The sequence below is a fragment of the Mobula hypostoma genome, chromosome 8 (genome assembly GCF_963921235.1).
Source record: "Mobula hypostoma chromosome 8, sMobHyp1.1, whole genome shotgun sequence".
NCBI classification, from domain to species: Eukaryota; Metazoa; Chordata; class Chondrichthyes; order Myliobatiformes; family Myliobatidae; genus Mobula; species Mobula hypostoma.
In genome coordinates, this window is record NC_086104.1 from 10,521,950 (window position 1) to 10,542,095 (window position 20,146).

The 20,146-nt window shown below is 44.2% G+C and overlaps 1 protein-coding gene across 5 annotated transcripts in view; it reads right to left on the reverse strand.

Moving 5' to 3' along the window:
* The window catches only part of adgrg6 (adhesion G protein-coupled receptor G6), a 188,770-nt gene that overhangs the window by 128,531 nt on the left and 40,093 nt on the right, over positions 1 to 20,146 (reverse strand). For all 5 annotated transcript variants that reach the window (XM_063055459.1, XM_063055458.1, XM_063055457.1 and 2 more), the window contains exons 3-5: positions 19,192 to 19,292; positions 11,694 to 12,035; positions 5,924 to 6,541 (exon numbers count right to left, since the gene is read on the reverse strand). In XM_063055459.1, coding sequence (XP_062911529.1) covers positions 5,924 to 6,541; positions 11,694 to 12,035; positions 19,192 to 19,291 — 1,060 coding nt within the window. In that variant the 5' untranslated portion in view covers position 19,292. The remainder of the gene's footprint in view (positions 1 to 5,923; positions 6,542 to 11,693; positions 12,036 to 19,191; positions 19,293 to 20,146) is intronic.

A 20,146-nucleotide genomic window follows, 5' to 3' on the forward strand; every position in this document is an offset into this window, starting at 1 on the left:
CTCCACTCTTTATGAAAGGAGGAAGGTAGCAGAAAGGAAATTATAGACCAGTTAGCCTGACCTCAGTGGTTGGGAAGATCTTAGAATCAATTGTTAAGGATGAGGTGATGGAGTACATGGTGACATAGGACAAGATAGGACAAAGTCAGCATGTTTTCCTTCAGGGAAAATCTTGCCTGACAAACCTGTTGGAATTCTTTGAGAAGATTACAAGTAGGCCTTTGAAAAGGTGCCACACACAAGGCTGCTTAGCAAGTTAAGAGCCCATGGTATTACAGGAAAGTTACCAACATGGTTAGAGCATCGACTGATTGGTAGGAGGCAGTGAGTGGGATTAAAAGGATCATTTCTGGCTGGCTGCCAGTGACTGGTGGTGTTCCGCAGGGGTCGGTGTTGGGACCACTTCTTTTTATGCTGTATATCAAGGATTTAGATGATGGAAAAGATGGCTTTGTTGCCAAGTTTTCAAATGATACGAAGATTGGTGAAGGGGCAGGTGGTGTTGAAGAAACAAGTAGGATGCAGAGGGACTTAGACAGATTCGGAGAATGGACAAGAAAGTGGCAAATGTAATATAATGTTGGAAAGTGCATAGTCATGCACTTTGGTAGTAGAAATAAATGTGCAGACAATTTTCTGAAGGGGGAAAAAATCCAACAATTTGAGATGCAAAGGGACTTGGCAGTCCTTGTGCAGAACACCCTAAAGGTTAACTTGCAGGTTGAGTCAGTGGTGCGAAGGCAAATGCAATGTTAGCATTCATTTCAAGAGGTCTGTGTTCAGTTTTGGACTCTTCATCTTAGAAGAGATGTGCTGGCATTGGAGACGGTCCAGAGGAGGTTCACAAGGATGATTCCAGGAATGAAAGGATTATCATACGAGGAACGTTTGATGGCTTTTGGTCTGTATTTACTGGAATAGAGAAGGATGAGGGGGGATCTCATTGGTACTTTTCGAATGTTGATAGGACTAGACAGAGTAGATGTGGAAAGGATGTTTTCCATGGTGGGAGAGTCTAAGACAAGAGGGCACAGCCTCAGTATAGAGGGTCGTCCATTCAAAACAAAGATGCAGAGAAATTTCTTTAGCCAGAGGGTGGTGAAATTGTGGAATTTGTTGCCACGTGCAGCTGTGGAGGCTAAGTTGTTGGGTGTATTTAAGGCAGAGATTGATAGGTTCTTGATTGGACAAGGCATCAAAGGTTACAGGGAAAAGGGCGGGAAATGGGTTGAGGAGGAGTGAGAAAAAAGGATCAGCAATGATTGAATGGCAGAGCAGACTCGATGAGCCAAATGGCTTAATTCTGCTCCTATGTCTTATGGTCTTGTGGTCTTTTCTCATCATACACAAAATGCTAGAGGAACTCAGCAGTTCAGGCTGTACCTATGGAGGGAAATGAAAAGTCAATGTTTTGGACCGAGACCCTTCATCAAGACTTAGGCTTTTCTTCCATACTGGTTTTCCTTTGAATTTAATTATATTTATGTGTTTTCCTTCAGATGTACAGGAGTCCACAGGACAGGAATTTGTAACCCAGTGAGGATCTGTGTTACTTATGGATTCTTGGATGTGTTCAACCCAGATGTTAGAGAATTGATTAATGATCAAAATTATGTTTATATTTTCACATATTTAACTACCCTGAGCAAAATTCCATGTGAATTCATCAGGTGATGCTTGATAATACTTAAACCATGTCTCTGAAACACCTTTGTCTATCCAGCTGTGTAAGCAGAAGAACGTAGAAGAGTATAGAACAATATAGGCCTTTAGCCCACAATGTTGTGCTGAGCTTTTAACCAATTGCAAGATCAGTGCAATGGGATAACTTCTGCAGGATTAACAACAGCTTTAGCCCACTGACATAAGAGCCTTGAATGTTCCCTAGTACAACAAGATAAACTTTTCATCTCACAATCTTTACACCTTATTATTTATCTGTCCTGCACTCTTCCAGTAGCTTTTACACATTATTCTGCATTATTATTTTTCCTTACTCTAGCTCAATGCACTGTGTAATGATTTGATCTGTATGAACAGCATGCAAGACAAGTTTTTTACTGTTTCTTCGTACGTTACCTGGTTATGTGCCATGTCATATGACAGAGGCAATCACGGTCTTTCCATGACCATGATTGTTCGTGGCAAATTTTTCTACAGAGGTGGTTTAACATTGCCTTTTTCTGGGCAGTGTCTTTACAAGACGGGTGACGCCAGCCATTGACAATACACTTCAGAGATTGTTTGCCTGGCGTCAATGGTCACATAACCACGACTTACAATATGTATCAGCTACTCATACGACCATCCACCATGGCTCCCATGGCTTCACGTGACCTTGATCTGGGGACTAAGCAGGTGCAACACCTTGCCCAAGGGTGACAGTCAGTCTAGTGGATGGAAGGAGGGCCTTACACCTCCTTCGGAAGAGAGGTATCTCCACCCCACCTCCCAATATGTTGGTATATGTGACAATAATAAACCATATCCAATACCAATATATTGACAATATTTAAAATCAACCTGAACAGGTATACGGATACGAAAGACTTAGAGCAATATGGGCCAAACACAGACAAACAGGATTCACTTTCACCTTGTTGACATGGTCCAGATGGGCGAAAGGCCTGTTTCTGTGCTGTGTTATTCTATAATTCTTCAACTCAGCTACTAACAGCAGTAAACCATGCTCCTATTTACAGTGAGGATATGATTGTCCACCAGCTATGCCACTTCAGAACTATCAGTGTCGGGGACATCTTCAAAAGGTGGTGCCTCAGCGAGAAGCCATCTTTGCTCAAGGACCATCTGGGACATGACCTTTTCTCAATGCTACCATCAGAGAACCTGAAGACCCACAGTCAACATTTTAGAAACGGCTTCTTCCCCTCCCCATTATCCACTGTATTATAAACTGATAATTTATAGGGGGGTCAGTGTGGACATGGTGGAGGATTACAAGTACCTGGGGATACGAATTGACAATAAACTGGACTGGTCAAAGAACTCTGAGACTGTCTACGAGAAGGGTCTATTTCCTGAGGAGACTGAGGTCCTTTAACATCTGCCGGATGATGCTGAGGATGTTCTACGAGTCTGTGGTGGCCAGTGCTATCATGTTTGCTGTTGTGTGCTGGGGCAGCAGGCTGAGGGTGGCAGACACCAACAGAATCAACAAACTCATTCGTAAGGCCAGTGATGTGGTGGGGATGGAACTGGACACTCTCACGGTGGTGTCTGAAAAGAGGATGCTGTCCAAATTGCATGCCATCTTGGACAATGTCTCCCATCCACTACATAATGTACTGGGTGGGCACAGGAGTACATTCAGCCAGAGACTCATTCCACCGAGATGCAACACAGAGCGTCATAGGAAGTCATTCCTGCCTGTGGCCATCAAACTTTACAACTCCTCCCTTGGAGGGTCAGACACCCTGAGCCAATAGGCTGGTCCTGGACATTTCCTGGCATAATTTACTTTTTACTATTTAACTATTTATGGTTTATTACTATTCATTATTTATGGTGCAACTGTAACAAAAACCAATTTCCCCTGGGATCAATAAAGTATGACTATGACTATTTATACCAACACTTCTCAGTATTATTTATTTATTTCCTGCTTTCCCAGCATTATTTATTTATTTATGTATTTATTTACTTATTTACACAATTTCTCTTATTTTGCACATTGATTCTTTCTAATATTTGATTATGAATAGTTTTTGAGTTCAAGAAGTTATTTTGAAACTTTATAAAACCCTGGTTAGGCCACATCTGGAGAATTGCATACAGTTCTGTTCACTCCATTATGGAAAAGAAGTTGGGGTTTTGGAGAGAGGGCAGAAGAGGTTTACCAAGATACTGCCATGTTTAGAGGGCATGTGCTATCATGAGAGGCTAGAAAAACTAAGAGACTACTAGACAGGTATATGGAGGAATTTAAGGTGGGGGATTATATGGGAGGCAGGGTTTGAGGCTCGGCACAACAATATGGGCCGAAGGGCCTGTACGGTGCTGTACTATTCTATGTATCTATGTATCTATGTAATGTTGAGACTTTATAAAGCACTAGTAAGGCTTTACTTGGAATATTGTGAGCAGGATTGGGCCCCTTATCTTAGAAAGGATGGTGTTATAACTGGAGCGGGTTCAATGGAAGTTCAGGAAAATTATTCCAGGATTGAATTGCTTGTCATATGATGAATATTTGATAGCTCTGGGCCTGTATTCACTAGAATTCAGAAGAATGAGGGGGTGACCCAATTGAAACCTATTGAATGGTGAAAGGCCTTGATAGAGTGGATATGGAGAGGATGCTTCCTATGGTGAGACCAGTAAACCCAGCCTCAGAATAGAGTGGCGTACTTCTACAATGAAGATGAGGAGGAATTTCTTTAGCCAGAAATATGTGTAATCTGTGGAATTCTTTGCAACAGGCCGCTGTGGAAACCAAGTCTTCATGTATATTTAAAGCATAGGTTGATAGATTCTTGATTGGTGAGCATGAAGGGATACAGGGGGAAGACAGGAGATTGGGGCTGAGAGGAAGAATGGATCAGGAATGATGAAATGGTGGAGCAGACCCAATAGGACAAATGGCCTAATTCTGCTTCCATATCTTATGGTCTTATAAGGTTATGAGAGGCATAAATGGAGTAGACAGGGAGCATCCGGTTCCTCGCTTAAAATGTCTAATACCAGAGGGCATGCATTGAAGGTGAGAGGTAGTAAGTTCAAAAGGGATGTGAGAGGTAAGTTTTTACTCAAGAGAGTGCTGGATACCTGGAATATGCTGCCTGGTATGGTGGTAGAGGCAAATACATTAGAGGCTTTTAAGTGACATTCAGATAGGCACATAAATGTGAGGAAGACTGGAGAGGTATGGACATTGCATAGGTAGGAGGGATTAGTTTTTGGAAGTTCTTGATTTGCTTTTTAGCTGGATCAACATAACATTGTGGTCCGAAGGGCCTGTTTCTATGTTCTGTGTATAGGTATTCATTGATTCTATTCTATTTCTTTATTTTCCTGTAAATGCCTGCAAGAAAAAGAATCTCAAGGTAGTACAAGGTGACAATATATGTATTTTGATAATAATTAATTTACTTTGACTTGGACCTCCTTACATACTTAACTAATTCTTCCTACCTACACCTGAATGGTCCATGAACACAACTTTGTCATTTCCACTTACTTACTTTTTCTGTAATTTTTATGTCTTGCACTATACTGCTGTCACAAAACAACAAATTTCATGACATATATCAGTGATCATAAACCTGGTTCCGATCCTGAATTGTACATACCTGTGATAAAGCACGATGCTTTACAGTACAGGGAACTCGGGTTCAATTCCTGTGAGGAATTTGTGTGATCTCACTGTAACCACATGGGTTTCTTCCAGATGCTCCGGTTTCCTCCAACAGTCCAAAGATGTACTAGTTGGTAGGTTAATTAGTCATTGTAAACTGTCCCGTTATTAGGCTAGGGTTAAAGTCAGGGGATTGCCTAGCAGCACAGAGTGAAGGGCCACAATGGCCTATTAAACACTGTATCTCAATGAATGAATTAATAAAATAAATTAATTAATACATCTGAATCATATTTTCATGACCATCAGAATGTTTCTCTTTCTTGTGAAATAATCACCTTTAGCAGTTCCCATCTTCATAGCCCTGCTTGGGTCTGCTAACAGTTCCCATGGCCTTACGACATGCAGTTCAGAATGACTGTATCATGTTTTAGTTGATGAAACAGCCATTATTTAAAAGTCATCACACCTTGTGTCTTGCATTATACTGCTGCCACAGAGCAACACAATTCACGGCATATCTCAGCTGTGATAATAAACCTGATTCTGATCCCGAGAACCAGCGGACAATGGAGAAAGTTAACCCAATCTCACAAACAGCACACTCACCACAACTTAGGTCACTGTCTGCTTCCAACATTGAGGTAGGGATGTTCCAGTCGGAGTTCACCCAGTCCACCACGTTGCCCATTTCGTCACACGGCAAGGTCAGCAGTGACTGTCCGGGCATGGTAAAATTCCAGAGGCGGAAGTTGTAGAGCTGGCCGGAGAAGGTTGTTCTGCCTTGCTTCGGTGCCAGTGAGAGGGAGCCCTTGCCTGCGATTTTTTTTCCCCTGGAACCTGGACAGTGGTTGAGCTGGTATCTGTTACTTGTTTGGGTGATAATGTCACCTGAGGTGCCATCCCACGAGATGCACAGTTGACGCCAACTGCCCACGAAAGCCTTGCCAGAGAAATTGTCCTCCCAGAGCTTGCTCACGTGGCACTCCACACCGGAGATCTCCAGGACAATGCCACTCGCCGTGCTGCTGAAATTAATCAGCACCTGTTTACCGGTGCCCAGGTACGAGAAGAGAACCCATTTATTCTTCGCGGTTGTTGACTTGGCCTCCAGGCACACAGTGAACTGTTCCAGGTCCGGGATCGAGACCGAGGGAGAGACTGAAATATCCTGCTGTTTAGGTGACTTCTCCAACACCACCTTCTGATTGCGCAGTGAGACCGCCACTACACGTTAAAACAAAGAAAGAAAAGGAAAACAAGAGGCTTTAGTTTCCTAGTGACAAAAAGTGTGTGTGTAAGAGAGGCAAAAAGCAACAATTGTCAGGAGGAGACCATTCAGACCAAGGTGCCTATGCTAACTTTGAAACTACACTAATAAATGATCCCTGCAAATTTCTGGGCACTGGATCTGCACTCACTGGAGTTTAGAAGAATGAGGGGAAGGGATCTCTTTGAAACCAACTGACTATTGAGATGACTAAGCAAAGCGGACATGGAGATGATGTTTCCTATAGTGGAGGAGCTTAAGACCAGGGAACACAGACTCAGAACAGAAAGGGCATCCATTTAGAACAGAGAAGAGGAGGAATTTCTTGAGCCAGAGGGTGGTGAATCTATAGAATTCAGTACCACAGATGGCTGTGGAGGCCAAGTCATTTGGTATATTTAAAGCAGAGGTTGATAGGTTCTTGATTAGCCAGGTTACGGGGAGAAGGCAGGAGAATGGGTTTGAGACAGATGATGAATCAGCCATGATAGAATGACATTGGACCATAGGAGAATGAGAGGTAATCTTACAGAGGGACATAGATAGGGCGAATGCACACTGTCTTTTTACTCGAGTTGAGGAAACAGGATCACAAAAGCCTTTTTCCCAGCATGAGGATATAATATTAACATAATAGTGGGGGGGGGAGTCAAAGTTAAGTTTTTTTTACACAGAGAGCGGTGGATGTGTGGAACACTTTGCCAGGATGGGAGTAGAGATAGACACATTGAAGAAATTTCTTAGGTAGGCACATGAAAGATAGAAAATGGAGGGTTATGTAGGAGGGAGGGCTAGATTGTTCTTAGAGTAAGTTAAAATGTCGACACAACATCGTGGGCCGAAGGGCCTGTACTGTGCTGTAATGCACTACGTCTATGTTCCAAATGACATAGGCTTAACGTGTGAGGAGAGAGATTCAGTGGAGTGATGGGGGACAATTTTTTCACCCAGAGGGTTGTCTGTACATAGAATGAGCTGCCAGACGCAGTGGTTGAGGTAGGGACCTGAACAGGTGAGGGTAAGAAATACTTTGAGGGATACGGACAAATGCAGGCAAATGGGACGAGCTTAGATGAGAGCTTTGGTCAGCGTGGACCAGTTGGGCCAAAGTTCCAGTATCCGTGCTGTGTGACTCTATGAGGCATTTCCCTGCTGGGACTCAGTCATTCAAACCACTTCCTTGGAGGGTATCCCAGATGTTGTAACTATATGTTATAATTATGTGGTTTTTGTCAGTTTTTCAGTCTTGGTCTGTCCTGAGTTTCTGTGATATCACACCGGAGGAATATTGTATCATTTCTTAATGCATGCATTACTAAATGACAATAAAAGAGGACATGTCCTCATAATCTAATCTAATCTAATCTAATCATGGGTAGCTCACTTTGGCCACATGACTGGCTGGCAAGGAACTCTGGGATAGGGGACCAACTTGCCCAATGGGGCAGTGAGAAGATGGAGCAGTTTGCCCAGTCCTTCTTCTTGGAAACACTCCATGCTCAATATATTGTACATAAAGAAAGTAGTGCACCCAAATGTTGGGTGTTTAAGCCTTGCTTCATGAGCAATGAGCAATGAGGCCATTGTACCTGAGGCAACATGTTTCTCCAACCAAGTCCACTTCACACGCTTCCTCTCTCCATCCCTCAACAAGCGTGCAGGTAGAATTTATGAGAATGCTGCCAGGACACATATTAGGAGTACGTAGTTTAAACAGTTTTAGCACGGACTAGACAGGCCGAAGGGCCTGTTTCTGTGCTGTACTTTTCCATGACTCTGTGACTCTAAGACAGTGTAAGACACTGGTGAGATCTAATTTGGTGTACTGTGTGCAGTCATCTACCTAAAGCAAAGGTACCAACAAGATTGAAAAAGCGCAGACAAAATTTACAAGGATGTTTTTGGGAACTGAGGACTTGAGCTATGGGGGAAGGTTGAATAGGCTAGGAATTTATTCATTCCCTGGAGAGTGGGAGAATGAGGGGAGATTTGATGGAGGTGTTCAAAATTATGAGGGGTATACAGCAGAATAGATTAAATCCAAGCAGGCATTTTCGACTGAGGATGGATGAGACTAGAGCTAGAGGTCATGGGTTAAGGCTGTAAGGTCTAATGTTGAAGGGGAACTTGAGGGGGACCTCCTTCACTCAGAAGGTGGTGAAAGTGGGAAACAGGCTGCCAGCAGAAGTGGTGGATACAGATTCAATTGGAACATTTAGGAGAAGATTGGATAAGTACATCGATGGCAGGGAATGGAGGACCGTGCTCCAGCAGCAGGTCATTGGGACTGGGCAGAATAACAGCTCGGACAAACTAGATGGGCCGAATGGCCGGTTTCTGTACTGCAGTGCTCTATGACTTGAGGGGCTCAGCTACAGGGAGAGGCTGGGCAGGCTAGGACTATATTCCTTGAAGGTGTAGAAAACTGAGAGGTGACCTTATTTATTTTTTTATTTATTGTATTTATTTAGCTTTTCCAGCCCTTTGAGCGGCACTGCCCATATAGCCGCCAATAACCCTGGTCTAATTTACAATGACCAGTTAACCTACCTGGTGCATCTTTGGACTGTGGGAGGAAACCGGAGCCCCAGAGAAAACCCATGCACTCCAGCTGGAGGATGTACAGAGGCTCCCTACAAAGGTCACTGGGATTGAACTTCGAACGCCAATGCCCCGAGCTGTAACAGCATTGTGCTAACGCTACACTACCATGTCATCTAGAAATGTATGGTCATTGATGTGTAGGTACTTGTCAGGGCCTCAGTGTGGTACATGTACAGTACATGCCTATGACAATAACTCAATTTTTATTTTGAGGAAGTTGTTAGCTAAAAGTCAGTTCCACAGGAACCACACTTCAAAAGCACCCCTATTACTTGTCAGCACGCACAAAGTGCTGGAGGAACTCAACGGGTCAGGCAGCATCTATGCAGGAAAACTTCTTCAGGATAAAAATACCTTGAGAAAGCTTCCAATTAAGCCAGCAAAATGGAGACAAAAGAGGGATCCTGGTTAAGTTTTTCTTCCCAAGCCTGTGCTCACTGGATTCTGTCCCCTTCCTTCCCAGTCCTGATGAAGGGTCTTGACCTGACGGTTTATCCCCTCCATACATGCTGCCTGACCTTCTGAGTTCCTCCAGCATTTTGTGTGTGTTGTTCAAGATTTCCAGCATCTCTTGTGTCTCTGTTACTTGTGGAGTGGTTTTAGAAACCCAAAAAGTCCAGACACTTTTTGAAGCCAAGGTGGTAATATCCTACACAAAGTGCTGGAGGAACTCAGTAGGTCATGCACTCTCACTGAACAGCTGGTGTTTTGAGCCGAGACCCTTCACCAGGTCTCAGTCAAGGAGCAAGAGGGCAGCAGATGTCACTGAGGGAGGGTCTCGCCGGACTCCTGTCGGAGAGAGGAGGGGAAACTTCGTCAGGTTAGGCACACCTCAAAGAGACTGCACAGTGGGGCAGAGTCCTCATGAAGTGCCACGGCCTGAAACGTTGACGGTTCATTTCCCTCCACAGATGCTGCCTGACCTGCTGAGTTCCACCAGCAGCAGTACGCACAGAACTGCTGCAGGGACTCTGCAAGTCAAGCAGCATCTATGGGGGAGAGTAGACAGCTAACGTTCCGTGCCGAAACCCTTCAACAGGACTCTGTCTCTTTGTGAAGGCTCCTGGAAGGGAGGTGGGCAGAAGCCAGAATAAGAATGTTGGGGTGGTGGTGGTAAGGGGAAGAAGTACAAGCTGGCAGGTGATAGGTGAGACCAGGTCAGGTGGGTGGGGGAGGAAGAGGGATGAAGCAAAGATCTGGGAGGTAATAGGTGGCGAAGATTTTCATAGTTTGCCCCTCTTCCCTTCTCTCTCTTTCAGTTCCCCATTTGACTTCCCTCTTACCCCTTCCTTTCACTCCACCTGTCTATCATTTCCTTCGGATGGCCCTCCTCCCCTTTCTCCCATGGTCCACTCTCCTCTCATATCAGATTCCTTCTTCGCCAGCTCCTTACCTTCTCAACCTCTCACCTCCCAGCTTCTTACTTCATAAGCCCTTCCCACCCACCCAACTTAACCCTCACCTGGCTTAGTCATAGTCATAGTCATACTTTATTGATCCCGGGGGAAATTGGTTTTCATTACCATTGCACCATAAATAATTAAATAGTAATAAAACCATAAATAATTAAATAGTAATATGTAAATTATGCCAGGAAATAAGTCCAGGACCAGCATATTGGCTCAGGGTGTCTGACCCTCCAAGGGAGGAGTTGTAAAGTTTGATGGCCACAGGCAGGAATGACTTCCTATGACGCTCTGTGCTGCATCTCGGTGGAATGAGTCTCTGGCTGAATGTACTCCTGTGCCCTCCAGTACATTATGTAGTGGATGGGAGACATTGTCTAAGATGGCATGCAACTTGGACAGCATCCTCTTTTCAGACACCACCGTCAGAGAGTCCAGTTCCATCCCTACAACATCACTGGCCTTACCAATGAGTTTGTTGATTCTGTTGGTGTCTGCTACTCTCAGCCTGCTGCCCCAGCACACAACAGCAAACACAATCGCACTGGCCACCACAGACTCGTAGAACATCCTCAGCATCTATCACCTTCACCTATCACCTTCCAGCTTGTGCTCCTTCCCCCCCCACCACCACCCTCCACTCCTCTTATTCTGGCTTCTTCCCACTTCCCTTCCAGTCCTGATGAAGGGTCTCTGCCCGAAATATTTACTGTTTATTCCCCTCCATAGATGCTGCCTGACCTACAGAGTTCTTTCAGCATTTTGTCTATGTTAGGCTGGATTTCCAGCACCTGCAGAGTCTCTTGTGTTTATGAGTTCCTCCAGCAATTTTTGGGTGTGTTGCTTAAGATTTCCAGCATCTACAGAATATCTTGTGTCATGGTAATACCTCAGAAAGCAAGGGTGTGATTCAGTATCCTTCATCAGATACCTCGTGCACTTCATCGCATACCTTGTACGCTTCATTACATACCTTGTGCACTTCATTACATACCTTGTACGCTTCATTACATACCTTGTGCACTTCATTACATACCTTGTGCACTTCATTACATAACTTGTGCACTTCATCGCATACCTTGTGCGCTTCGTTACATACCTCGTCTGTACGTCGCCAAGAAGCCACTCTTTTGGATGCTAAAGTCAGTCTTGAATTCGACAATCATTTCATTCTTTGTAGAGTTCAACGTGTGACCTTTAGCTGTGACTCCACAAAATTTTATCTTTTCTGCCCCGGTCTCGATCGCGACAAAGTCATATGGGCATCCTTGGGACTCCTCTAAGTTGAAGTCTTGGAAAGTCAGCTGTATGATAAATCCAGTGGGGGCGAGGATAGTCCACTTACAGTCTAAGTTTGGGTCATAGGTTTTGGGGTGACATGGGGATGAGAACTGACCCGAAAGGCCAGTTAGAGTTTCTGAGCAGTCTGAGCAGCCCGACACTGCCAAATGTCAAAAGAAAGAGAGAAACGGATCATGGCATTCAGGCTTATTAACTCAACCTTGTTAAACACTTTGTGACACACAGTATATGTCGGAGAGAATCCCAGCAGAGTGGGGAGACAGGAAGCTTTGCCAGGCTGCAGCACCATGCATCTCGTCAGTCCCCTCCAAAGCAGAGATTGTTCAGAGAGTCAGGTCACGTACGGCACAGTATTGGAACGTCAGCAGCTACAGTCTGGACCACACAGCTGCCTCTGAGAACCCCAGCACCCAAAACGTTCATGGCCCCCTTCCCCAGTGCCATTGACTGGTGCTGGGATCATACCCCACTGAGTCCACATCAGACTGTGGGGTTAATTGCCACTCAACTGATAGACTTTATAAACCCATTGGACAGGAAGAAACGTCTCAGCCATAGTTCAGTTAGTTCAATTATGTTCTCATCAAGACTTTAGAAACATTATCTGGCTAAAAATCCATAACATTCAATTCTTTTCACAAACTAACTCCAGTTCTACCACAAGACTCAAAGACAGCTTCTATCCCACTGCTAGGAGACAGTCCCTTATGACGATAAGACAGACACGTCACCTCAGTCTACCTCATTATGGCCTTAGACCATTGTCTGCTTGCGGTTTCATTGTTACTGTAACCCTCTATTCCACATTCTGGGTATTTTTTTTACGTCATTCTCTGTGGTAATGAAATGATCTGTATGGGCCGGCAAGCAAAAGAAAGTTTTCCACTGTACCTCATGACAATAATAAACCAATAACAATTATCAGTAAACAACAGGAATTCTGCAGATGCTGGAAATTCAAGCAACACATACAAAAGTTGCTGGTGAACGCAGCAGGCCAGGCAGCATCTCTAGGAAGAGGTGCAGTCGACGTTTCAGGCCGAGACCCTTCGTCAGGACAATTATCAGTCTTCTCCACCCTGGCAAAAAAGACTATGTGCACTCACACACAGAAATGCTGGAGGAGCTCAGCTGGTCAGCCAGCATCTATGGAATAAATAAACAGTCAATGGCACTGGCCGACAATCCTGAAGAAGGGTCTCGGCCCGAAACGTTGACTGTTTATTGATTTCTATTTCCATAGATGCTGTCTGACCTGCTGAGTTCCTCCAGCATTTTGTGTGTGTTTCTCTGGGTTTCCGGCATCTGCAGACTTTCTCGTTTTTGTGTGTGCATTCACCCTGGTCTCTTGTCCTCAAAATCTACCTTGTTTGGCCTTGCAGCTATGGTCTAGTGGCACTGGAATTTCCCGGTAACTGTGACACCATATTCTTCATTCTGTTATTAATTACCTTTGTACTACCACATTACGATCTAGCTCATTTACCTGCACCACATTTTTACACTTTACTCTGCATTGCTATTGTTTTACCTTATTCTACCTCAATATGGGACATGTCTGTCCTCACATGTGAAGTCATCTCCAGCGGGCTGGGCACTTGAGATCTACAGTGAGATCCAACGGCTAGGAAGGCAATACTGCAACCCTCCGTGGACAGAGAGGGACATGACAAGGTGCAGAAGACATCATGGTCATCCCTTACAACCAAGGAACACCCCAGTTTGTGGACCCAGACCCAGGTCGAGAGAGTGGAACTGCGCCAGTGCAGCGGCTGGTCTGCTTTAAAAACTCTCCCACACAGGTCTCCTGTCATCATCGGACTCGGACAACCATGACCTCAATACACTGTAAAGTGATTTAAACCGTATAAACAGTATGCAAGACAAGTTTTTCACTGTAGGTTGGTCGATCGGACAATAATAAAACAATTACCAATTATCAATCCCCTCTGCCCTGGGAAAAAAAGGCTGCGTGAATTCACCCCGAAATCTTGACCCCAGAATCTACACCTTTATGGCCTCGCGCCTCATTGTCTATCTGCACTGCACTTCTCTGCAACTGTAACATTTTATTCTGCATTCTGTTATTCTTTTCCCTTGTACTACCTCGATGCACTGAATTGATCAGTATGGACGACATGCAGGTTTTTCACTGGATCCCTATACACATAACAACATAAAACAATTTATCAACATTTCAATTATCCTTCTTTCCAAATTCCTCAATGACTACCTCTATCCTATTTCCTCAGGACCTATGAGCCTCTGAAATCTGCATTCCTGGAACGAGGCATACCCTGTGTTTCCGAGTTATCTGCATTCCACCTCAAACTTCCTGACAGAATTCTTAATTGCGAGTAAGCTGATCCAGTAGTCTCTCTGCAAGGTGACAAGTTTGAGCAAATGGGCACTATTTGCAGGAAATGCCCTTAGGGAATTGCAAATGGCGGGATGGGTGTGCTTGGATTGGGATCCTTCCATTGCTTTGGGGACCCTGCCCCACAGTGAGGAGTGTAAAGGTGAATGGGCACCTGCCCTCCATTCAGAAGCATTTTGCAGTAGGCTTGAGGTCTTAGGTGGAACTGGAATCTTAGAAAATTCATTAATGAGCCTAACCAAAGGCACCCATGGCATCAATATGTTGGGCTCTGGGCGTCAACATCTACAAAGGTCTATCCTGGGCCCGACATATTAATGCAATTGCAAAAGAAGGCACGCAAGTGGATTCTATTTCATTAGCAGTTGATGGAGATTTGGAATGTCAACAAGAACTTAAGCAAATTTCCACAGAGGTACCATACAGTGGTTGCATCACTGTCTGGTATGGAGGGGCCATGACACAGGATTAAATAAAAGCTGCAAAAAAACTGTGAGCTCCACAAGTTCCATCATTGGTGCTAGCCTCCCCACCATCAAGGACATCTTCAAAGACGATGCTTCAAAAACGTAGCATCCATCATGAAAGGCCCCCACCATCCACTCCTCTTTCTCGTGACTCCCATCGGGGAGGACTGCAGAAGCCTGAAGATGCACATTCAACGCTTCAGGAACAGTTTCTCTCCTTCCACCATCAGATTTCTGAATTGTTTATGAACACTACCTTACTATTTGGCTGTCCTTTTGCATAGAAACATAGAAACATAGAAAACCTACAGCACAATACAGGCCCTTCGGCCCACAACTACCTTAGAACTACCTAGGCTTAACCATAGCCCTCTATTTTTCTAAGCTCCATGTATCCATTCAGGAGTCTCTTAAAAGACCCCATAGTTTCCGCCTCCATCACCGCTGCCGGAAGCCCATTCCACACACTCACCACTCTCTGCATAAAAAACTTACCCCTGACATCTTCCCTGTACCTACTTCCAAGCACCTTAAAACTGTGCCCTCTCGTGCTAGCCATTTCAGCCCTACTGAAAAGCCTCTGGCTATCCACACCATCAATGCCTCTCATTATCTTGTACACCTCTATCAAATCAGCTCTCATCCTCCGTCGCTCCAAGGAGAAAAGGCCGAGTTCACTCAACCTATTCTCATAAGGCATGCTTCCCAATCCAGGCGACATCCTTATAAATCTCCTCTGCACCCTTTCTATGGTTTCCACATCCTTCCTGTAGTGAGGCGACCAGAACTGAACACAGCACCCCAAGTAGGGTCTGACCAGGGTCCAATATAGCTGCAACATTACCTCTCGGCTCTTAAGCTCATTCCCATGATTGATGAAGGCCAATGCACCATATGCTTTCTTAACCACAGAGTCACTTTATTATATAATCATATTGTAAATTATAGTAATTTTTATGAAATGCATTGCTCTGCTGCCGCAAAACCATAAATTTCACGACATATGTTAGTGATAATAAACCTGATTCTGATTCCAGAACTTCCTGGCCTCCGTCTGCAAGAACCACATAGCTGCTTTCAAACACTGTACTGTCGGCTCAGTCAGGTACAACTGAGTCTCAGTCCAGTTGTCGTAGTCGTAGAACGCCCAACGCTGTGACCAGGTAACCAGATCAGGTGAGACAAGGAAAGGAGGCAGCAGCTTTAGCAGTAGTCAGGCAAAGAAAGAAACACTTCAGAGAGAGACCCAGCACTGTACAGAACAGTTAGTTAGTTAGTTACTTTTCGCACATTTGCTGGTGATTAAAGCAGACCAGTGGCCAAAGCAGTTTACTAATTATTTTGTTGTTGTCTATCTTCATTTACAAGAAGCGCTGCCAGGAAAAAAAGCAGCATCCATCATTAAGGACCCCCCACCGTCTAGCCCTGCTCTCTTCTCACTGCTGCCATCAGGAGGTACAGGAGCCTTAACAATGAAACAATGTCATGAATATAAACTGGCTAGTTTTGTTCTCTATTCGCACTATATATTTAGCCACGTGGCCAAGTGGTTAAGGCATTGGACTAGCGACCTGAAGGTCGTGAGTTCGAGCCCCAGCCGAGGGAACGTGTTGTGTCCTTGAGCAAGGCACTTAATCACACATTGCTCTGCGATGACACCCGGTACCAAGCTATATGGGTCCTAATGCCCTTCCCTTGGACAACATTGGTGTTGTGGAGAGGGGAGACTTGCAGCATGGGCAACTGCTGGTCTTCCATACAACCTTGCCCAGGCCTGCGCCCTGGAGAGTGAAGACTTTCCAGGCGCAGATCCATGGTCTCGCAAGACTAACGGATGCCTTCATATATATAAAACTTGTTGTAATTTATAGTCTTTGGTGTTTTGCTGGACAAAACAACAAATTTCATACCATATGTAGGAGATATTACATCTGATTCTGTCTACATGATATATTTGGTCTAGTATCTTTCAGCGGGCTGAAAGAAGAGTAGGATAAGGAACTCCTACCATACTGAGAGCACCAAGTGATAAAAAAGTGTGCAAGACTGAGATTAGAGTCACATCATGATATAAAATGTGTGCAAGAGCCATAAATGCAACCAGATTTGCTTTTCAGGGAGCCCATTTTAAAATATGCACATATGTTAGTTTGCTGATTAGTCATTATATTTAAGGAGCAGTTGCCAGCAAGAAAAGCAGTGGAATAAACTGGTAGCAACACAAGCAGAAAAGCAGAGAAGGTATTAACTGAAAATAAGACTGCGCGAGGTCAACACACATTGCAAATGATAACAGTACTACAATAATTTCTAATACTTTATGGCCTGCTGTTGTTGGCAATGGTGATTTGCACAGTGTTTAGAAATTCCTCTGGCCAGTTGTTTTTCCACAGGCATTGATCCACAAATCAAATGGACAGCCAGAGACTTATTCCTAGGGTGGAAATGGCTAACACAAGGGGTCATAATTTTAAGGAGATTATAGGGAAGGATGTCAGAGGTTTTTTTTACACAGAGACATGGGTGCGTGAAAGCCCTGACTGGGGTCATGACAGAGGCAGACATCTGAGGGACATTTCTTAAATAGGCACATGGATGACAGGAAAATGGAGGGCCATGCAGGCGGGAAGGGTTGGATCAATTTTAGAGTAGGTAAAAGGTCAGCACAACGATGTGTGCCGAAAGGCCTGCACTGTGCTTTAATATTCTATGTTGTAGGGGTTGTATGTTCTATGTTCTATGTTCTATCTGTAATCAATTTAAACTTTTATTTTATTTTATTTATTTATTCAGATGCAAAGTGGAACAAGTCCTTCCAGCCCGTCGACCCGTTCCGCCCAGCAATCCCCCAATTTCATCCTAGCCAAATCACAGGACAATTTACAATGACCAGTTACACTACCAACCAGTAAGTCTTTGGACTGTGGAAGGACACTGGAGCACCCGGGGGAAACCCACTTGATCACAGGGAGGATGTACAAATTCCTACCACGCAGAGGCGGGTCGACTGTACTGTAAGGCATCGTGCTAAGCACTACACCAGCATGCCTGCCACCTTAAAGCGGTATGACCAATTAACCTACTGCAGCCGCACCACCCCCCACCCCCGGCACTCCTTCTCTGCCACCTGCCTCACACCCCTCCCAGGGCGCTCCACCCTCACCATTCCCAACATCCTTTGTTCCCACCAGGTTTATAAAAACTCGGTTTCTGCTCCACGTTGACAAACACAGTACTGTGTAAAAGTCTGAGGCACCATAGCTACATGTGCCTAGGTCTTTTGTACAGTACTGAACTTTAGCAAAGCTTTCGACATGGTCCCACAGGCGAGGACAGTCAGTATTATTCAGATGTTATTACACTTTTTTTGGGCATCATCCTTGTAAATGTGAATGTAGAATTTTCTAATGAAGATAGCGGAAAATAATGTTACAATGTACAATATAACAAGACTGGTCTTTGTAGTATAATTGGTCTGTTCACCTCTTAGGGGATTCTAAGACAAGAGGGCATGACTTCAGGATTGAAGGACATCCTTTTAGAACCATGATGTGGAGAAATTACTTTGGTCAAGAGGGTGGTAAATCTGTGGAATTTGTTGCCACGAGTGGCCGTGGAGGCCAAGTCATTGGGTGTATTTAAAGCAGAGACAGATAGGTTCTTGATTAGCCAGGGCATCAAAGGGTATGGGGTGAAAGCAGGTGAGTGGGGATGACTGGAAGAATTGGATCAGCCCATGATTGAATGGCAGAGCAGACTCGATGGGCCAAATGGCCTATTTCTGCTTCAAAATCTTATGGTCTTATGGTCTAAGTTCCGTTTGTCTTGACTTTCTGTAGCCAACGCAGTGGAAGATCTGTCATTTTAATATAATCAGCTTAATCGGTGCAATAGATGTATCAAATAATCATGAGTATAGACAGTGTTAATGCAAATAGGTTTTCTCCACTAAGGTTGGGTAAGGGTCATGGGTTAAAGGTGAAAGGTGAAATATTTAAGGGGAACCTGAGGGGGAACTTCTTCACTCAGAAGTGGGTTGAGTGTGGGAAGGGCTGCCAGCAGAAGTGGTAGATGTAAGTTCGATATCAACATTTCAGAGAAGCTCGGATAAGTACATGGATGGGAGAGGCATAGATGGAGTGTAGAGGTGTTGGTCCAAGGACTATTCAGAAGAATATTTCAGCATGTGCTGTTTTGCACTATGACTCTAGGACAGTGGAATGTCATCAAAACACTGGAAATAATCAGTCTGTAACATTACCAACCACAACAGGTCTTGGGCTATTGACTTTAGCAGAAAAAAATAAAGATGTAAATTAAATAATACTTAAAAATCATAAAAGCATTAAAATAAAAATTTGGCATAATAAATAAAGTTGAGTAACATTAATGAAGCAATCAAAACTGAGATTGTTTATTTTCTGTCTGTTTGGGTGAAGACACGTGCTTACCTGTGTGGCCAAGACAGCTCACGACAACAGTCAGACAGCAGAGAGATCTCCAGAAGCTCCCTCCTCGGCAGACGCGCCACAGCCTAGCTTGGCGGGACATCCTACAGCACACAATTAAAACACAAGCAACACACAGAAACAATTTGTCAGTAGAATGATTTGTTGGCATTCCAAAGGGGAGGTGACGTTCACATTTGCAGTCAAATATTCCGCTCACCCACTCATTCTAAGCATAACTACATAGCTCAGCCAACAAGTTGCTAACGTTGCTAACTTTGGAGGAATTCTTTCTGTTATTTCAGCTGAGATCCTTGTTATGTTACCTTGCAACTACAAATCTAATTCAACCCGATGTATCTACGCTTAATGGAAACATTGTTAGCTACTTCCTGTACCCAATAAAGTAGCCGTTGAGAGCATGCTCATGGTATTCTGCTGCTGTAGCCCATCCCCTTCAAGGTTTAACATGTTGTGCATTCAGAGATTCTCTTCTGCACACCACTGTTGTAATGCATGGTTACTTGAGTTACTGTCGCCTTCCTGCCAGCTTGAACCAGTCTGACCATTCTCCTCTGACCTCTCTCATTAGCAAGGCACAGAACTGCCTCTCACTTCTCACTGGATACTATTTATTTCTCACACCATTCTCTGTAAACTCTGGAGGCTGCCATGTGTGAAAATCCCAGGAGATCAGCAGTTTCTGAATACTCAAACCACCCCGTCTGGCACCAACAGTCACTTAGACCACATTTCTTTCCCATTACAATGTTTGATCTGGACAATAACTGAACCTTTTGATCAAGTCTGCATGCTTTCATGCATTGAGTTGCTGCCACATGATTGGCTGATTAGATATCTGCATTAATGAGCAGGTGTACAGGTGTACCTAATAAAGTGGCCACTGAGTGCATTTTGTGAAATTTGTTGTTTCACAGTGCAATACATAATATGCACT